Source organism: Mustela putorius, unplaced genomic scaffold (genome assembly GCF_011764305.1).
Source record: "Mustela putorius furo isolate JIRA1106 unplaced genomic scaffold, ASM1176430v1.1 tig00003853_pilon_pilon_pilon, whole genome shotgun sequence".
In the NCBI taxonomy this organism is placed as follows: domain Eukaryota; kingdom Metazoa; phylum Chordata; class Mammalia; order Carnivora; family Mustelidae; genus Mustela; species Mustela putorius.
Window position 1 is genome coordinate 11,166,860 of NW_025422005.1, and position 16,277 is coordinate 11,183,136.

Here is a 16,277-nt window from a genome sequence, read left to right on the forward strand (position 1 = left end):
TGTGGGGGAGAGTGGGTGGGTGACCTCTTCCTGGAACCCTCAATCCTGAGTGCCCAAGAGGATCACTGCGTGGGCCTGACTCCGGGGATGCCTGCAGCGGATCCTGCCGAAGAGCCCACAGCTGGGGGCCAGGGGGCAGGGTGCTGTGTGTGACACGCGCTCCACTCCCTTCCTCTCTCCCCTGCTGAACTCCAGGGCCCAGCTCCTGAAGGTGAGCCCTTGCAGCCCACTCAGCCTGCACAGTCTACACAGCCTGCCCAACCCGTGCAGTCCACACAGCCTGCCCAGCCCACGCAGCCTTGCCAGCCCACCCAGCTCAGCCAGCCGGGCCAACCCCCAAGCGGCAAGATGCCTCAGGTCTCCCAGGAGGCGAAGGGGACCCAGACAGGAGTAGACCAGCCTCGCCTCCCAACTGTCCCTGCGAGCAGGCCAGCTGAGCAGCATGTGCAGGTTCAGAGGGCGCAGGCGGAGACGAGCCAGACCTCCTACCCCTCCCCCGTGTCCGTCTCCATGAAGCCTGACCTCCCAGCCCCTCTCCCTGCTCAGGCTGCCCCAAAGCAGCCGTTGTTCGTCCCCACAACCTCAAGCCCCAGCACCCCTCCAGGACTGGCTCTGACACACACCGAAGCCCAGCCTGCTCCCAAACCGGATTCTGCTCCACACCTGACTTCCCAGAGGCCTGTGGATATGGTCCAGCTTCTGAAGGTAAGTCCGTGCAGGGGCTTCCTGCTCCCCCCAGCTTTGTGCCGTGTTGAGTGTTGTCCTGAGGTCCCCACTTAGTCATCTGTCGCCTGGGGCCATGTCCAGCATGGCTCTGCTCTGTAGCCGTGAGCTTACTTCTGTGTGTCTCCCCGAGAGCAGAAGTACCCCATCGTGTGGCAGGGCCTCCTGGCCCTCAAGAACGACACGGCTGCCGTGCAGCTGCACTTCGTCTCTGGCAACAACGTGCTGGCCCATCGGTCTCTGCCCCTCTCTGAAGGCGGCCCCCCGCTGAGGATCGCCCAGAGGATGCGGCTAGAGGCCTCGCAGCTGGAAGGGGTTGCCCGAAGGATGACGGTGAGCTTCGGGGCCCGGGCGAGCACCGGCCGTGCCCTTGAGGGAAGATGTGGCTCGCCCCGACCTGCCCGTCTCCCTGGCGCGCCCACCCGGCATGTTCTGTCTCCCGCTGGCATGTCACATGCCTCTAGGCTCAGAAACTGCTTTTTCAGGCAACAAATAGGACTTTAAGGTCACCCCAGTGGGGTGGGGGCTTTTGTGGACTCCGCAGCTGAACCCCGAGGTTGGACAGGCCTCTGCATGGGGCTGCTGTCTGGAGGGGAGGTTGCTGATGACTGCCGACTGCTGATGCCACAGGTGGAGACGGATTACTGTCTGCTGCTGGCTCTGCCCTGTGGCCGTGACCAAGAGGATGTCGTGAGCCAGACCGAGTCCCTCAAGGCAGCCTTCATCACCTATCTGCAGGCCAAGCAGGCAGCAGGGATCATCAACGTCCCCAACCCTGGCTCCAATCAGGTCAGCCGAGTGTCCTCACCTGTGGCGCACACGTGGGGGCCGGTCGCGGCTGGTCAGGCCGTCTAATCGGGTGGGCTGGGCTACTGGTGCCAACTCAGAGGCCGCCAGAGGTTTCTTAGAGGTGGGCAGGAGGGCATTTTGGAGAGAGAACTCGAGTGTAGAGGTGGGGCCTCCGTGGCCCTTCCCAGATCTAACCCCGGGACAGCTGAGACCGCAGCGGTGTTTAGCTCTGTGCGGAGGAGCAGGTTCCCAGGAGAGTTGGGGGGACAGTCGTTTGCGGACAGCTAGGCTCCTCTGGGTGGGCAGAGTCCTGGGGGCACGAGCTGACCGGGAAGCTGACTCACCCAGGCTCTGTGTGTTGCGCCCCTTCAGGGCCCCCGGTTGGAAGTGCTGAAGAATGGTAATGGGGTGGCTGAGGTGGACACAGGGGGTCCCACTCTTCTCTCTCGTCCCCCTCTCCAGCCTGCCTATGTGCTGCAGATCTTCCCGCCCTGCGAGTTCTCGGAGAGCCACCTGTCCCGTCTGGCCCCCGACCTCCTTGCCAGCATCTCCAACATTTCTCCCCACCTTATGATTGTCATCGCCTCCGTGTGAGCCACTGAATGGTCGCCACTCAGTGTATTTCCCTGAGGCTCTGCAGCAAAAAGTAAACCCAGGACCCCCCAGTCTCGTGGAGGAAGCAGCTGCTGAAGGGGACACCCTCCACTGCCAGCCGCCAGCCTCGCCCTCGAGCCCGCTCCCCGCCAGGCTCCGGGGGACAGACCCCTCTGGGCAGTGGTGCTGCTACCTGTGTGTTTACATGACATTAGCCCGAGGACAGACCACCAACCGATGGACTCTGCAGACACCTTGGGGCTGGGTTTCTCTCCTCTTTTGGGAGAAAAGGAACTGGGCAGTGGAATTAATTTTTTGTTGTTTTTGTTTTTAAGAAACAAAACAGAACTGCCTTTGCACTAAATTAGTGACTTGGACTTTTGCACAGTGAAGACAGGCTGTGACACTCTGGATGTCTTGGTGAACCTGAAACACACATCGAGGACTCGAGCGCAGGACTTCAAGCTTCTGCTGAAACACTGGGGTCAAGGAACATTTCATTGGGTTGTTTTGTCCCCACCCTGCCCTTCCCCTTGCTCATTTGGATGTGTCACCTTTCTTAATTCTCCTACCACCATCTTTGATTCACCCGGATGTACAGTTTACAATCGCAAAAGAGCAAACAGAAGGATTTTCTTTCCTGGTGGGATATGCAGAACTTGGGATGTGTGTATATATAAATATATAATATATATAAATATATATAATACTGACTTAAAAAATCAAATTCCCCTGACATACATTTTTTTTAATCTGTGCCAAAAATGTGTTTTCAGAGAAAAATCTTATTTTCATACTCAGACTTTGTATTGTCACTCATTTGTATAAGTGCGCTTCGTTACAGCACGGGCCCTGCCCCCGCAATTTGGAAGTGTCACACACACACAAAAGACTGTACAAAAAAGACTGGCTTCCCCTCTTCCTGTTACCTTGACCTCCCCCCCCACCCAACTTCCTAACACTTATTAATTTATGAAACTGGTTTTCTCAGCGCAGTTTTGTTTTGTGTGTCCATTGGATTACAAACTTTATTAAAAAATACAAAACACGTTGTGTGGATGTGATTGTCACTTGAGTGGGACGACCAAGGGTCCTTTGCTTACGGGGACAGCTGGTGCTCCTCCCACTTCGCTTTCCCTCCCCAAGTCTGTCCACGGGACCTGCTCCCTTCCTGCCACTTCATCCTCCCCCAGCGCTGCGTTCGCTCGTACAAGAGGTTTCTGCCGCAGACTGAACTGAGTCTCGGGTAACGTGGAAGGCACTTCAGAGTTGAGGTGGGGGACGAACCACCTGCCAGGCAAACTCAGAAACCTCATAGGCAAACTTTGGTGTCTTGGCTCTTTGCCCCTTCCTTGTGCGGGTCTGGAGCGGGCTGGCCTGGGCAGCAGCAGACGCACAGCTCGGCCCAGCGCCGGCAAGGATGGGCTGCCAGGCCCGGCTCCCCCTGCAGTGGGACCTACTACAAGCTGGGGGTGGGGGGTAGTGGGGACAGGGACCACAAAGTTGATGGTCTCGCTTGAGATCATCACGGGGCTCTCTGAGGGGTTACAGCTGCTTGGAGCAAACCAGAGGGGCAGAGACGGCGTCCGCTCTCCCTGCCGAGAGGGTCAAGGATGAGCTGTTCCACGGCCCCTGCTGGCTGGGCCCCCCGCCTCCCCCATCAAAGCTCCTGGCCACCTGTTTCTGACCCTCAGCTGGTCGCAGACTCCCATTGATTCAGGGCAAACCAATGGAGAGTAGGGTACGGGCTTGGCCTCGATCCCGTGGAGTGAGTGTGAAGCCCTCCTGCTTCCCCAAGCCGAAGAGAACTGGGCCCGTGGCCTGGCGGGCCTGGCTCTCTGCCTACCTTGCTCTGGCTGAATGGGCTTCTGAGCTGGGCTCTCTTTGGGGTGCCTGGATCCTGGTAAGCCAACCCCACTGGGTCACAGCAGGGTCACAGCTGTGCTCCGTGGCGGAGAGGGGAGCTCAGGTCCTGAAGCTGAACAGGTGAGAAGCCCAAGGAGGAGACCGGATGAGGGGACGGGGTGCGTGGAGCCACAGTCTCTCCGGCCCCAAGCGTGCTGCCCAGACCCCCGACTCGGGACAAGGAAGCCAGTTCTTTTTCCAGACGGGTCCAGAGTCACCAGTCCCATTCTGCAGGAGGGACAGCCTGGCTTGGCCGGGAAACAGGTCGGTGCCGGCCGGTCCCTGGGTGGAGCAGCCCTTCAGTGGCATTGGCCACAGCTCTGCCAGCTCCCCCCCACACCCCCACAGGGAGCTCTAGGCGGCATTAGAAAATAATCAAATTTATTCTCTCTAGGGAACGGGGCCACCCCTCTCAGATCCAGGGTGCCATCCATCCTTAAATAAACAGTCACAAGGAGGGACGCCTGCTCACTCAGCAGGCGGCGGACATTCAGGGGCTGTGGGGGGCGTCTCTGCCAGAGCGGGCTGGCCATCGGCCCCATCCCGAGGGCGGAAGACCAGCTCCCCAGCCTGCAACACCTGCCCGGCTGGCCACGCGCTGCCCGGCCCGTACTGCTGGTAGAAGTCCGCGTCCGTCTGGAACATGACCAATGCCTGGGCCGTGTGGATCCGCACGTGCTGGGCCAGGCTGTTTGCATCCAGGAACTTGTCCCCACAGGAGTCGCAGGCATAGAGGATATGGGTGTTGGGGTCTGTGGGAGGTAGAGGCCGGGGTCAGGCTGAGGAGAGCCCTCAGGGTTGGGGGGGGCACCAATTTTCAGGCCCCAGGCAGCCCCTCGCACCTTCCTCCTGTACTTGCTTCACAGCTTTGCTAATCTCGGCCTTAAGGACTTCCGTCTCATCGGCAGTCACCGCGGCCCCCACTGGTACCACTGCGGACAAAGTCCATGGGGCCTCAGGCACCTGCCCCATCATGGGAGGCACGAAGCCCGTGACCACCCCCCAGCGGCCCGCGGCCCGCACCTGTGAGCTGAGTGACGGCCGTTGCCGCCAGTGCCTCGGTGGCCAGCGTGACCATGTCATCCACGGTGACCACACTGACCTCACCCCCCTCCTCGGGCTCCAGGATTTTGATGCCCGCCTTGCCCTGGTGCACGGTCTTCACGTGGGAACGCAGGTTGTCCACTCGGTTGAAGCCACGACCGCACTTGTCACACAGGTAAGGCTTCTCTCCTGGGGGGGAAGGCAAGGTTCTCGCCTGCCGTTGAGGGGGGGGGAGGACCTCAGTGGCCTCCAGCTCCCCCAGAGCCCTGTCTCTTCCAGCAGCAAGTGCTCTGGGGCGGCCACCGGGACTGCCCAGGAGCCTCCATTGGCCACCGTGCCTTCTGGAAACCAGGAGAATGGGGCCCTCATTGAAACTGAACCTCCCAGGCCCCCTGCAGCAAGGACTGGCACCCAAGGCTGGGCTCTGGAGGGCCCTCCCTTCCCCCCAGCCCACCCCCAACAACAAGGGCCAGATAAGGCAGGCAGCGCGAGCTCACCTGTGTGGATGATGATGTGCTTGGACAGGTCCCCCACGTTCACGAAGGCCTTGCTGCACACACTGCACTTGTGAGGGCGAATGTTGTCGTGGTGGCGAATGTGATTGGCCAACTGGCTGGACTGGACAAATCTGCGGGGCGGCAGAGGGAGGGGCTGGCACCAAACTGCCCGAGTCTGGCGGGGAGGGTTGGGCGTGGGGGCCGCGGAGCTGGGCTGGGACCTCCCGCCTCCTCTTCTAGATTGGGGCGGACCCAGGGAGCTGGGCCTGGGCCGGGGCAGCACTTGGCCCCCTGTCCCATCCAAGCTCCGGGGTGGGGGTGGGGGGACCCCGGTGGGGCCTGGGGCGGGGCGGGGCAGGGCGGGACCTCTTGCCGCAGCGCTCGCAGACGTAGGGCTTCTCCCCGGTGTGCTGGCGCACGTGCGCGATCAGGGAGCTGGCCTGGGTGAAGGCCTTGCCGCACATCACGCACTGGCACGGCTTCTCGCCTGGGGACGGGCGGCAGGAGAGGCCGTCGGCACCCACGCCTCCCCGCGCGCCCTGCCCCCGCCCCGGGGCCGCTCACCCACCCGTGTGGATGCGGACGTGCCGCTGCAGGGCGCCGGGGTCGGCGAACTGCCGCTGGCAGTGGACGCACACGTACGGCTTCTCCCCGCTGTGGATCCGCAGGTGCCGCTTCAGGTTCCCTGTGGGAGACGCGGGGAGGGCCCTCCTGAGGCACTGCGGGGCGGGGCGGGAAGGGGCGGGGAGAGGCGGGAAGGGGGGGGGAGGCGGGGGGGGCGGGGTGCCGGAAGGGCGGGGGGCGGGGGGCGGCCCTACCTGAGGTGGTGAACTGCTTCCCACACTCCCGGCACTTGAGGGGCCCGTCGGCGATGTGGATCTTCAGGTGAGCCTTCAGATTCCCCACCTGCGCCCAGGCGGGGGTCAGAGGGGCCGCCCGTGGCATGGCGGCCGGAGACCTCCTTTGCCCCCCCCCCCACGCCAGCAGCGAAGCAGGGAGACCGGCCCATACTCGGGGTCACCCCCTCCAGCCCCCCCCCGAACACCCCCTCCGCCACCCCCCCAGCCCCCTCCCATCTCCCCCTCCACCCCCCCCCCACGTCTCCCCCCACCGGCGCCGCCCCGTCCCCGAGGGCGCACACACCTGGTTGAACTTCTTGTCGCAGTGCGGGCACTTGTGCTCCTTGTCGGTGTCGTGCGTCTCCAGGTGGCGCATCTTGGACGTGGGGTCGGAGAACGAGCGGCCGCAGTAGTCGCACTGGTAGGGCTTCTCGCCGCTGTGCACCAGCTGGTGGCGCTTCAGGTTGCCCGACGTGGTGAAGAGCTTGCCGCAGTCCTCGCAGCGGTAGCGCGCCTCGCCCGAGTGCCGCTTCTTGTGCAGGTTCAGCAGGCTGATGAGCCGGTAGCTCTTGCCGCACTCCTCGCAGCCGTACGGCTTCAGCGGGCTGCGGGGCACAGGGCCACAGGGAGGGGAGCGTCGCGGGGCTGGGGGGGGGGGCAGGCGGGGGGGGGGGCTGCGGGGGTGGGGGGCGTGGCGCACCTGTGGGTCTTCTCGTGGGCCTTGCAGGCGGCCGGGTCCGAGAAGGCCTTGCTGCACTCCCGGCACGAGAAGGGCTTCTCGCCCGTGTGGATGCGGATGTGCCGCTTGAAGTTGCCGGTGTGTGTGAACTCCTTCCCGCAGTCCTGCGGGGCCGGGGACCGGGGCGTCAGGGACCCGCAGTGGGCGGCGGAGGAGGGGGGGGGGGTAGGGCCGCACCTCACACTTGTGGATGACCGAGCCGTAGGCCTTGGACTCCGTGCGGTCGCCGTAGGTGCCGGAGCGCAGGCCCCGGGCCTCGGGGCCCAGCTCGTGGCCCGAGTCCGTGCTGGCCGACTCCTCGCTCTCCTCGGGGGCCTCCCCCTTCTCCAGCGGCGGCCCCTCTTCCTTGACCTCAGCCGCGCCCTCCTCCTCCCGCTCTTCTCCTTTCCTGGCCGGCTCCACCTCCATTTCTGCCGCGAGAAGGGCAGACACTGAGGCCTTGGGAGGGCGAGAACCGGCCTCCACCCGTGGTGCCCTCAGAGCCAGCAAGAGGCAGGGGTCTGGTCTCTGCCGCCCTCTGACCGTGGGCACCCGCTGGGTCCCATCCGCAGACAAGCCCGCTGGGCACCCACCAGGGAGGGTGCTCTGGGCTGCTCAGAGGGGGCCTGTGTCCCCAGGGCTAGCAGAAGCACAGCCGGGTACATCCCTGAGAACCAGAGGCCAGACTCCGGCGCAAAGCTAAAGCGGGACTGACCGTGGGATCCGCTAGAGGGGTCCGGGGGGGACCCAGGGGCACAGGTTGAGGGCCAGCTACTGGGCCGGCCGGAGGCAGGGTACCTTGCTCCGAGCTCTCTGACAACACAGCCTCTGCCTCTGCGGCTGCCATGCTACTGGTCGGGTCGGGCTTGGGCTCCACAGGCGGTGGCTCCCGGGGGGCGTCAGCCTTCTCCGTCTGCTCGGCCCCTGGGTGTGGCGTGGGAACACCGGAGGCGGGATTAGGGCCTGCCATCCAGGGGCTGGAAGGCTCTCCTGGACCAGGTCCCCAGCAGTGGCTGAGGCCCGGGATGGCAGCCCAGCACACCCCAACTCGGGCTGCTTATGCCTCTGCTCTGGCTGGAGCAGGCACCCCGGTGCGAACATGTCACTCTGGGTGACGAGAGCTCCAAGGGAACAGAGGTCAGTGCCGCCTGCCTCCCGACCCCAGGAACCCCCCGAGGAAGCCGCTCGCCACACCAGGGCCCGGGCCGCGGGGAGGGGGTGGGACGGATGGCCGGGCCCTCGGTGCCACAGCTCACCACTGGCCGTGGTCTCGGCCTGGCCACCCCGCTCCTCCTTGGGCTCCCTGCCCAGGCCTGTGGGGGGACCGCTGCCGGCAGGGTCCAGCTCGCTCAGCGTGGAGGCAGCCGCCTTCTCCTCTTTGGCTCTCTTGTCTCCTCCTGGAGATGGAACAGGACAGACCTGCCATTTCCCATCACGTGGCCACCACCTGGAGGGGTGAGGTGGCCCCACACTTGCTCGCTCTTCCAGATCCTCCCTGGGGATACTGCTATGGAGTGGTTCGCCTGTCTGTTCCCGGGGCACCTGCTCCACACACCAGGCTGCTGGCCAGGCCCAGGATCACCAGGCCTGGCCGCCGCTCCTGTGGGGCTCCCACGCTGGTCGGGGACATACCTCACACGCAAAACAATGCCACTCGTCAGAGTCAACACTTAGGAGGGGAGCGGGGTTCTCTGCAAAGGGTGCCATGAGAATCTGGCCATACCCAGTGTCAGGAGGAAGGGCAGAAGAGGGGAGGGGCTGCCGGAGGGGCGACCTCCGTGTGCAGAGGCCTGGGCCAGGCACACCCCCCGGCTCTGTGGGGCAGCAGAGCACAAAGCAAGCAAGCAGGGAAAAGGTGGGGAAGGGAGAGGCAGACGGGCCCCTCTGAAGGCCTTCCCGAGACTCTTACTAGCAGCCCATGGGGCGAGCAAGGCCAGGTAAGGAAACTGAAGCCCAGAGAGAGGAAACAAGAGAGTCAGAGGCAACAGGCCACCCAAAGCCGCCTGCTCAGAAACAGCCACCAATCCTCTTACCTTCCGTGGCCGAGGCCACCGCGCTCTCCCCAGGGCTGGCGTCTGGCTCCGCAAGGGACTTGAGGGCATGGCAGGCTGTGATGATGTCCTGCATCTGCAGGAAGCTGGCCACGGCCAGCACATCATCCACGTTCTCGGCGCTCAGGCTCAGCTTGGCTGTGTACATGAACTCCAGCACCTGACCAAGGCCTGCCAAGGACACAGACAGCCATCACGGACCTGCCTCAAGACCTGGCACTGGCAGCTGGCCCAGCCGCCCCACTGGGCAGCAGGACCGGGGGATCTGTGGAAAGCAGAGTGGCAGGCCAGCAGTGCCCCCTCTCTGAAGTACCTCTGAAGTACCCCGACAGAGGGCAGAGGGGGTGACAGCCACCCCGCATGGAGGACAGCAGGTGTGAATGCTCACTTAACACAGAGGAGAGGGGTATGAACGCCCACTCTCCACAGAGACAGTGTGAATGCCTGCCCTGCACAGAGACAGTGTGAACACCCACTCTGCACAGAGACAGTGTGAACCCCTGCTCTGCACAGACAGTGTGAACACCCACTCTGCACAGAGACAGTATGAACGCCCACCCTGCACAAAGACAGACAGTGTGAACACCCGCTCTGCACAGAAGGTGTGAACGGAGGATGAGAGTGTAAACACCCTCCCCGCACAGAGGACAGTGGTGTGAATGCATCCCCTTCCCCAAGGATACTCTCTGCTGCTCAGCCACCACGCACCCCAACTGAAGGACACTCCAACAAGAGGGTATCAGCACTGGCTCTCACGAGGGCTCTGTCACAACTATCCGACCTCCAAGCTAGTCACTGAGACCCGTCTGGGTCTCAATTTCCGTATCTGTAAACTGGGGGAACACCACCTCACCCTAACCTTCTCATGGCAGGTCCTGCCATTCTGGGTTAGGAGCCAAATCCAAGACCAGTTCTCCCTCTCAATCCCCAGGTGTTCCTGACACCCCTCCGAGCTACAGCCATGGCCATCCCCATCATGGTCAGCACAGGGGTAGGGGTGCAGGACGGACTCGACCATGGGAAGGGGTCAGGGGCTGGGAAGAGCGCCCCTGTTCTCTGTCCCTCCTGATGAGCTATACTGGGTACACTCCAGCCCAGAGCTTACCGTGAGTCCTTCCTGTCCGTTCTCCTCTGACCACCTAGGTCCCCATCAAAACAGGCCCCTCGAAGGTGGAAGGAACTCGGTGCCCACACTTTCATGGCCTGGGTGCCCTATGGGAGGCCTGGTGCAGCCCACAGCTCGAAGATGCCCCACCCCCCGGGAGGGCAGGGGCCACATCGGGAATGTCAGGAGGGCCGTGCATGGCACAGATCCGACCACAGCCTCCGAGCCTCCGCCAGCGTGGCCCTGGACCCCACGGGGTACCTGCCGCGTTACTGATGTCCAGGTGTACCACGTCCTTCTGGTCCACAAAGAGCATCTTGAAGTACTCGCTGCAGGCCGCCAGAACTGCCTTATGGGCTTTGAAGTCAACACCGTCCACCACAAAAGTGCAGTCACACAACAGTCCCAGCTGCCGCTGCTGGTTCAGCTGCTCCAAGACGTGCTGGCTGTGCTGGGGAAAATCCATGGCTGCGGAAAGCCGGAGGGCCTTCGTGTTAGCACAGAGAGGACGCCAGCCCTCCTTCAGGCAACCCCCGAACTCCCGGGTGAGAAACGCAACGGAGAATGGGAGAAGGAAAACCATGGAAGGTTGATAACGCCAGATTCCCTCTGCAAGCCAAGGCTGATCAGCGGCTCCTAGATCCCTGGGTTTACTGGCCAGCAAAGTTCCAAAAACCAAAAGCACTGAGGGACCAACACAAAACAGCCAACTTTGTGTCTTGCCAGGTAACAACATTAGAAAGTTGAAAAACACACACAAAACCCTGATGACGGTGACTGTTAAAAAAGAAAAGATGAGGGGCGCCTGGGTGGCTCAGTGGGCTGGAGCCTCTGCCTTCAGCTCAGGTCATGATCCCAGGGTCCTGGGATCGAGCCCTGCATTGGGCTCTCTGCTCAGCGGGGAGCCTGCTTCCCCCCCCCCCTCTCTCTGCCTGCCTCTCTGCCTACTTGTGATCTCTATCTGATGGATAAATAAAATCTTTAAAAAAAAAAGAAAAGAAAAGACGTGGTCAGTTTAACATCGTTTACAAAAAGAATGCATGACATAATCTTAGGAGGACAGATCTTTCAACTTGATACGTTTGGCTTGATGTAAACCTTTCTATTTTGGATTTTGCCTCATTCTGTCAAGCACAGGTGAGATGTGTGTCTGGGAAGATGTTCCCTCCCATCGTTTCAGGAACTGGCGCTCTCCTGCGGCACCCACAGGGCTCTGGCTCCGGCCCTTGGGGGCAGAGATCTCTCTCTCTCTCTGATCCGCAGGCTCAGGGAACTGCATGACGCTGGGGTCTCCTGTGCCTCCAGTAACCTCTCCAGGGTCCCAGGAGGGAGAGTGAACTCTGGCCCCTGACCCTGAGAGCCACCGGGCTGGCCTGTTTCACTGTCAAAGGCCTCACGTAATGCCTGGAAATCCTACAACTGTCTCAAGTGAAAATGCTCAGAAAAATTCCATGGCCCGGTGCCAAATAATCACAAACCACCACAAGCCATGACTAAATAAGTATCTAAAACAGCTCTCTCCTTCCCAGCAACACACCAGGGTGCAGCTTGGACCAGCATTTTACAGGGAAAACAGCAGGCCCTCGTTCAAGAAAGACCCAGTTTCAAAGTAAAAGCCAACACCCCCACTCCCGGGATGGCACTGCACAGACCCCAACCTGGGGCTAGGCTGGCAGGCCCCGGTCCGGCATCAGAGGCCTGGGTCTGCTCAGAGCTGCCCCAGGCTGCTTCTGGGCAGGTGGGAATGGCACTTTGGGGCTCCCAGCCCCCAGGCTTCTGCAGCCCCTCATGGATTCCCACTGTTCTGTGACATCAGCCTCCTGGGGGTGAGTCACCGTGCGGGAGCCCTGACCATGTATGGTGGTCTGGCTGTGATGAGCATCGAGGAAAGCCATGCCTGCCTCCCCCGCCGGGGGGCTTAGGTGGCACTAATCGCTGCAAAGCCTACCCACCCCGTAGTATCTGGAAACTTTTCAAGCAGGGCTAGGTGTTTGCTGAGCGGCGGGGGGGAGGGGGGGCGGTGTCACCTGGCAGGCAGGGCTCCAGGCAGGGAGTGGGGGCATAGGGGTGACAATGGGCTGTGAGCCACATGCCAGCCTCTGTCTGAGCCATGAGTTCAGAGCAGCCGTCGCCGGAGACCCAGAAACGGCCTTTCCCTCCCTCGAGCACCCCCGCCCCAGCGCTCAGCCTCAGTCCCAGCCTCCACTCCCACGGCTTCTTGGTTCTTCACTCTGGCCCCTCGCCTCCGGGCCCCTCCCCGGAACAAGCAAGTTCCTGTTGTGACCTGAAGGAATGAACGCGAGAATTCTTGGCTGCTCTGTGCCCGAGCTGGTAAACACAAAAACAGAGATGTTTCTGGAGAACATGGAAAAGAACCAATGTCCAGTCCATGGGTTGAAACCCCCAGCAGGCCTGGGTTCCAAAGGCAGTACACACCGGGCAAGGCGTACACGGAATGACAGTGGTGGGCCAAGAGAGGCCGAGTCAGCTCACCCCCGGATCCGCCTTCTCGCCAGGGCCGGGGTGGGGGGGGGGCGGGGGGGGGAAGATGTGAGCGCATGTGCACCCGGGCCGCCCCCGAGTCCCTGTCACTGGCCACTCCCTATGTCCCCGGAAGCCCAGGTGCAGAACCCCCTTCCAAATGCAAGAAAGGGAGAACCACCAGCACCCGGAGGGCCAGATGCTCCCTCAGCTTCAGAACAAGCCCATCCGGCACTTGGCAGCAACCCGGCTCCTCCACCTTCCCCAGCAGCCAACCCGAAAAGAAGGGGGAGGAAGTGTCTCCCAGGTCTAGAAACAATCAGGGAGCATCCCCCCAACAACCGCACCCCTCCCCCTCCAAGGTACAGAGTTGGTCCAGGCCCTTGGGCGGGAGCCGGTGGAAGGCAGGGAAGGCAGAGCCCTCCAGCTGGAAGGCGATCTGGCCTGCTGTGAAGCGAGCCCCCAGAAGAGACGGACCCCAGAGCGGAAGGGGGCTGCCACAAGCCCTCGAGCTGCTGCGGGAAGGGCACAGAGCTGGCCCTCCTGTGGCTGGACGCGGGGGGGAGCTCTCCTTTCAGAGACCTTGGAGGGGCCAGTAAAGGTCCTGGGAGAATATGGCTGATGGCCGGGTACCCCCTAGACCCTACCCCTGGACAGCAGCAGGTGCCGGCAGGGAACGCTAACCACGTTCTTGCGATGTGAGCTGTGGCCTGGACATGGGTGTAGGGAGCGGAGCCCCCCAAGGCTGCCCCCAAAGCTGTTCCAACGGAGAAACACTTCTAAGGTGCATCTGGTCTGACAAAATCGAAGAAAGAAAAGGAAGCGAGGGGCGCCGGGGTGGCTCAGTGGGTTAAGCGTCTGCCTTCGGCTCAGGACATGGTCCCAGGGTCCTGGGGTCGAGCTCCCTGCTCAGAAGCAAGTCTGCTTCTCCCTCTGCCTCTGTGATCTCTCTTGCTTTCACTTTCTCTCAAATAAATAAATAAAATCTTTTAGAAAATAAAAAGAAAAAAGAAAAGGAAGGGAGAAAACAGGAGAGGGGGAGACAGGAAGCGGCGGAAGACCGGGAAGGGGCAGGAGCGGAACCACGAGGAAGGAAGGAAGGATAAGGCCGCAAACGCAGAGGGGCCTTCAACACAGGTCCCGGGCCCCGTCCCGGCCGTGGAGGCTCCCCGAGTGCTCACAGGGTCCCCCCCAGGCTGTCAGCAGCACTGGGGATGTTATAACCCCCCAACTGGCAGATGGAGCTCAGAGGTCCCCCCAGCTGCCTCCTGCGCTCCCCTCCGCCAGCTGGCCGCCCACTAGAAAGCTCCAGCAGCTCTTTTCTCCCTAAGGCAAGGGGGTGAGCAGGTGAGGGGCCCCCTGCCATGGTCCTCCTGTCAGAGGGGCCGCACCAGAACCGGGAAGTGCCCCACTGCCAGAGCTAGGTGAAACACTAGAAGATCTAGAAGATCTAGAAGATCACGGCAATCCTCCCACCGTCTCCTGTTTCCTTCTCCGCGCCACAGTGAAAGGAACCCACGGTGATCTGGCCAAGCTCAGAGGTGCTCGGGAGGAGGCGAGGGCACCTGCCTGAACCACACAGCTGGACGTGGGGGCCCGCGGGCACTGGGAGCTGCCCACCCCAGTCAGTGCACGCACCCAGGGGCCGCTGCAGCTCAGTAGGACGGACAGCCCCGCCACATAACGTCTGATCAAGTGCGACTCTCCCAGCCCCGCCCCTGCAGCTCAGGGCCTTCACTGGAGCGAAACTAGAGGGGTTCCCTCTGCCTTACTTCGTCCTGCTTTAAGGGTGATCAATGTGGCCTTAAAGCTACTCTAAGACAGAAAACGCAAACAGAACAAAACCACGGGGCCCACCAAGCCCAAAGCCCTCAGGTTAGATGCAGAAAACGAAGCCCCAAACTGGCACATGACTTGTCCATTCCAGAAATGGCCCGACCTTCCAGAAGCTCTCCACTGCACTCCTCACTCCTGCCCTGCGCCACTTCCCACGATGCTGCTGGCTGCTCAGCGCTGATCCCTGACGAAGGGGCCAACGTCTGGCGTCAGAGCTGTCTGGCCGGACACAAAGCCCTGGCCTGCCTCACAAGGAATCCGTCTGGGAACAGAAAAGCGAGGGACCTGGAGAAGCCTGCAGTGTGAACTAAGCAACGTGAACACGGACGGCCACCGACAAGTCCCCCCATCCTGCACACCTGCTAGGAGATCCCGGCTGGATCTGGGCGGCTCTGACCGACCAGAGCCAAGGACTCGGTGCCAGCTCCAGGCCTGGCCCTTAAGAGGGCTGCAGACTCCGTGCGGCTCTCCTGCAACCCAGCCACCCCACCGCAGGGATGCCCAGGCTCTCCTGTTGGGGCCCTGGAGGAGACGCCACAGGCACAGGCCACATGATGAACTCTGAGGCCCTACTGGACAGTGGCGTGCGAGGCGCTTTCCTGGACCTTCCAGCCCAATTACTAGCTGAATGCTGTCATACGAGTGACCCCAACACCTCGTGGAACAAAAGAAACTGCCCAGTCAACCCACAAAATTGGGAGAATAAACTGCTGGTGGTTTAAGTCACGAAGTTTTGAGACAGTTGCTCACAGCAAGAGAGAACGAATACGGATGGTAAAGTTGTAAAGAAAAGGCGATGAGTAACAAAACGTCCAGGACGATGGTTCTGTGTAGATGGGAGACAGGTAGGAGACGGGAGGAAGGGGGAGGAGGGGGGAGGGAGGAGGAGGAGGGGGGACGGGGGAGGAGGGGTCCTCCGAGACATTGGGAGTGCTCTATTTCTTGTCCTAGATACACCTAGATTTATTATTGATAACTTACTTATTATTTAAATTAAATTTAAAAATAAATATTAATAAATTAATAATATTTATTATTAAATTTAAATTAAACATATACATTTCATATACTTTTGTAGGGCAACATGCTTCAAAAGCTGACAAAAGTTGACAAAATTTTGAATAAGAAAAAAGTGAGGAACAGGTGCCAACCTCAACCTTGCCGAGACGGGGCTGTGCAGAAGCCCGCTTGCCACCGCTCGCACTGGGGCTGCGCTGGGGCCCAGGCCTCATGTTTCAGGGTCACTGAGTCGGGGGCAGGGGCACTGGCCTGGGGAAACACAACCCGTCCCACCCATGCTTCAGTTCCAGAACACCTGCAAGCACACGATGACATAAGGAAGGGCTCCCCTTGGGTGGTGAAATCCCAGACCCCACAGCCCCGCTCCCAGTAACTATGAAATGGCATTTACGGGAGTCTCTTCAACACGGCCAACAACAGGGGGCACGCGCAGCACCACAGATCACCTAAAATCTAAGAACACGGGTACTCTGCTGTCAGGCTCTGCTCTGAGTGCAGAGGCGGCAGAGCCCCTGGGGTCAACCTGGGGAGGACCCCGGGCCCCAGCTGGGCCACGCATCAGCAGTGGATCGCCAGCAAAGCCCCTCCTCCAGCAAAATGGGGCCAATGGGACCGCCTCCCAGGTGTGGCACAAGCTTCGGTTTGCCACCGTAAGCACAGAGCCTGCACCGAGCC

The 16,277-nt window shown here is 61.4% G+C and overlaps 2 protein-coding genes across 9 annotated transcripts in view; one reads left to right on the forward strand and one right to left on the reverse strand.

Moving 5' to 3' along the window:
* Nucleotides 1-3,154, forward strand: part of SPEN (spen family transcriptional repressor) — a 96,635-nt gene extending 93,481 nt beyond the window's left edge. For all 6 annotated transcript variants that reach the window (XM_045063806.1, XM_045063807.1, XM_045063809.1 and 3 more), the window contains 4 exons: nt 196-705; nt 862-1,056; nt 1,354-1,512; nt 1,975-3,154. In XM_045063806.1, coding sequence (XP_044919741.1) covers nt 196-705; nt 862-1,056; nt 1,354-1,512; nt 1,975-2,106 — 996 coding nt within the window. In that variant the 3' untranslated portion in view covers nt 2,107-3,154. The remainder of the gene's footprint in view (nt 1-195; nt 706-861; nt 1,057-1,353; nt 1,513-1,974) is intronic.
* Nucleotides 3,103-16,277, reverse strand: part of ZBTB17 (zinc finger and BTB domain containing 17) — a 31,782-nt gene continuing 18,607 nt past the window's right edge. Inside the window, exons 3-17 of one of the 3 annotated variants that reach the window (XM_045063813.1) lie at nt 10,527-10,733; nt 9,143-9,331; nt 8,366-8,506; nt 7,908-8,033; nt 7,308-7,540; nt 7,092-7,234; nt 6,696-6,996; nt 6,371-6,458; nt 6,121-6,237; nt 5,919-6,039; nt 5,553-5,683; nt 5,035-5,244; nt 4,854-4,943; nt 4,625-4,763; nt 3,103-4,084 (exon numbers count right to left, since the gene is read on the reverse strand). In XM_045063813.1, the coding sequence (XP_044919748.1) occupies nt 4,072-4,084; nt 4,625-4,763; nt 4,854-4,943; nt 5,035-5,244; nt 5,553-5,683; nt 5,919-6,039; nt 6,121-6,237; nt 6,371-6,458; nt 6,696-6,996; nt 7,092-7,234; nt 7,308-7,540; nt 7,908-8,033; nt 8,366-8,506; nt 9,143-9,331; nt 10,527-10,731 (2,247 nt within the window). In that variant the 5' untranslated portion in view covers nt 10,732-10,733 and the 3' untranslated portion in view covers nt 3,103-4,071. The other 2 variants (XM_045063812.1, XM_045063814.1) reach the window with 2 other exon arrangements.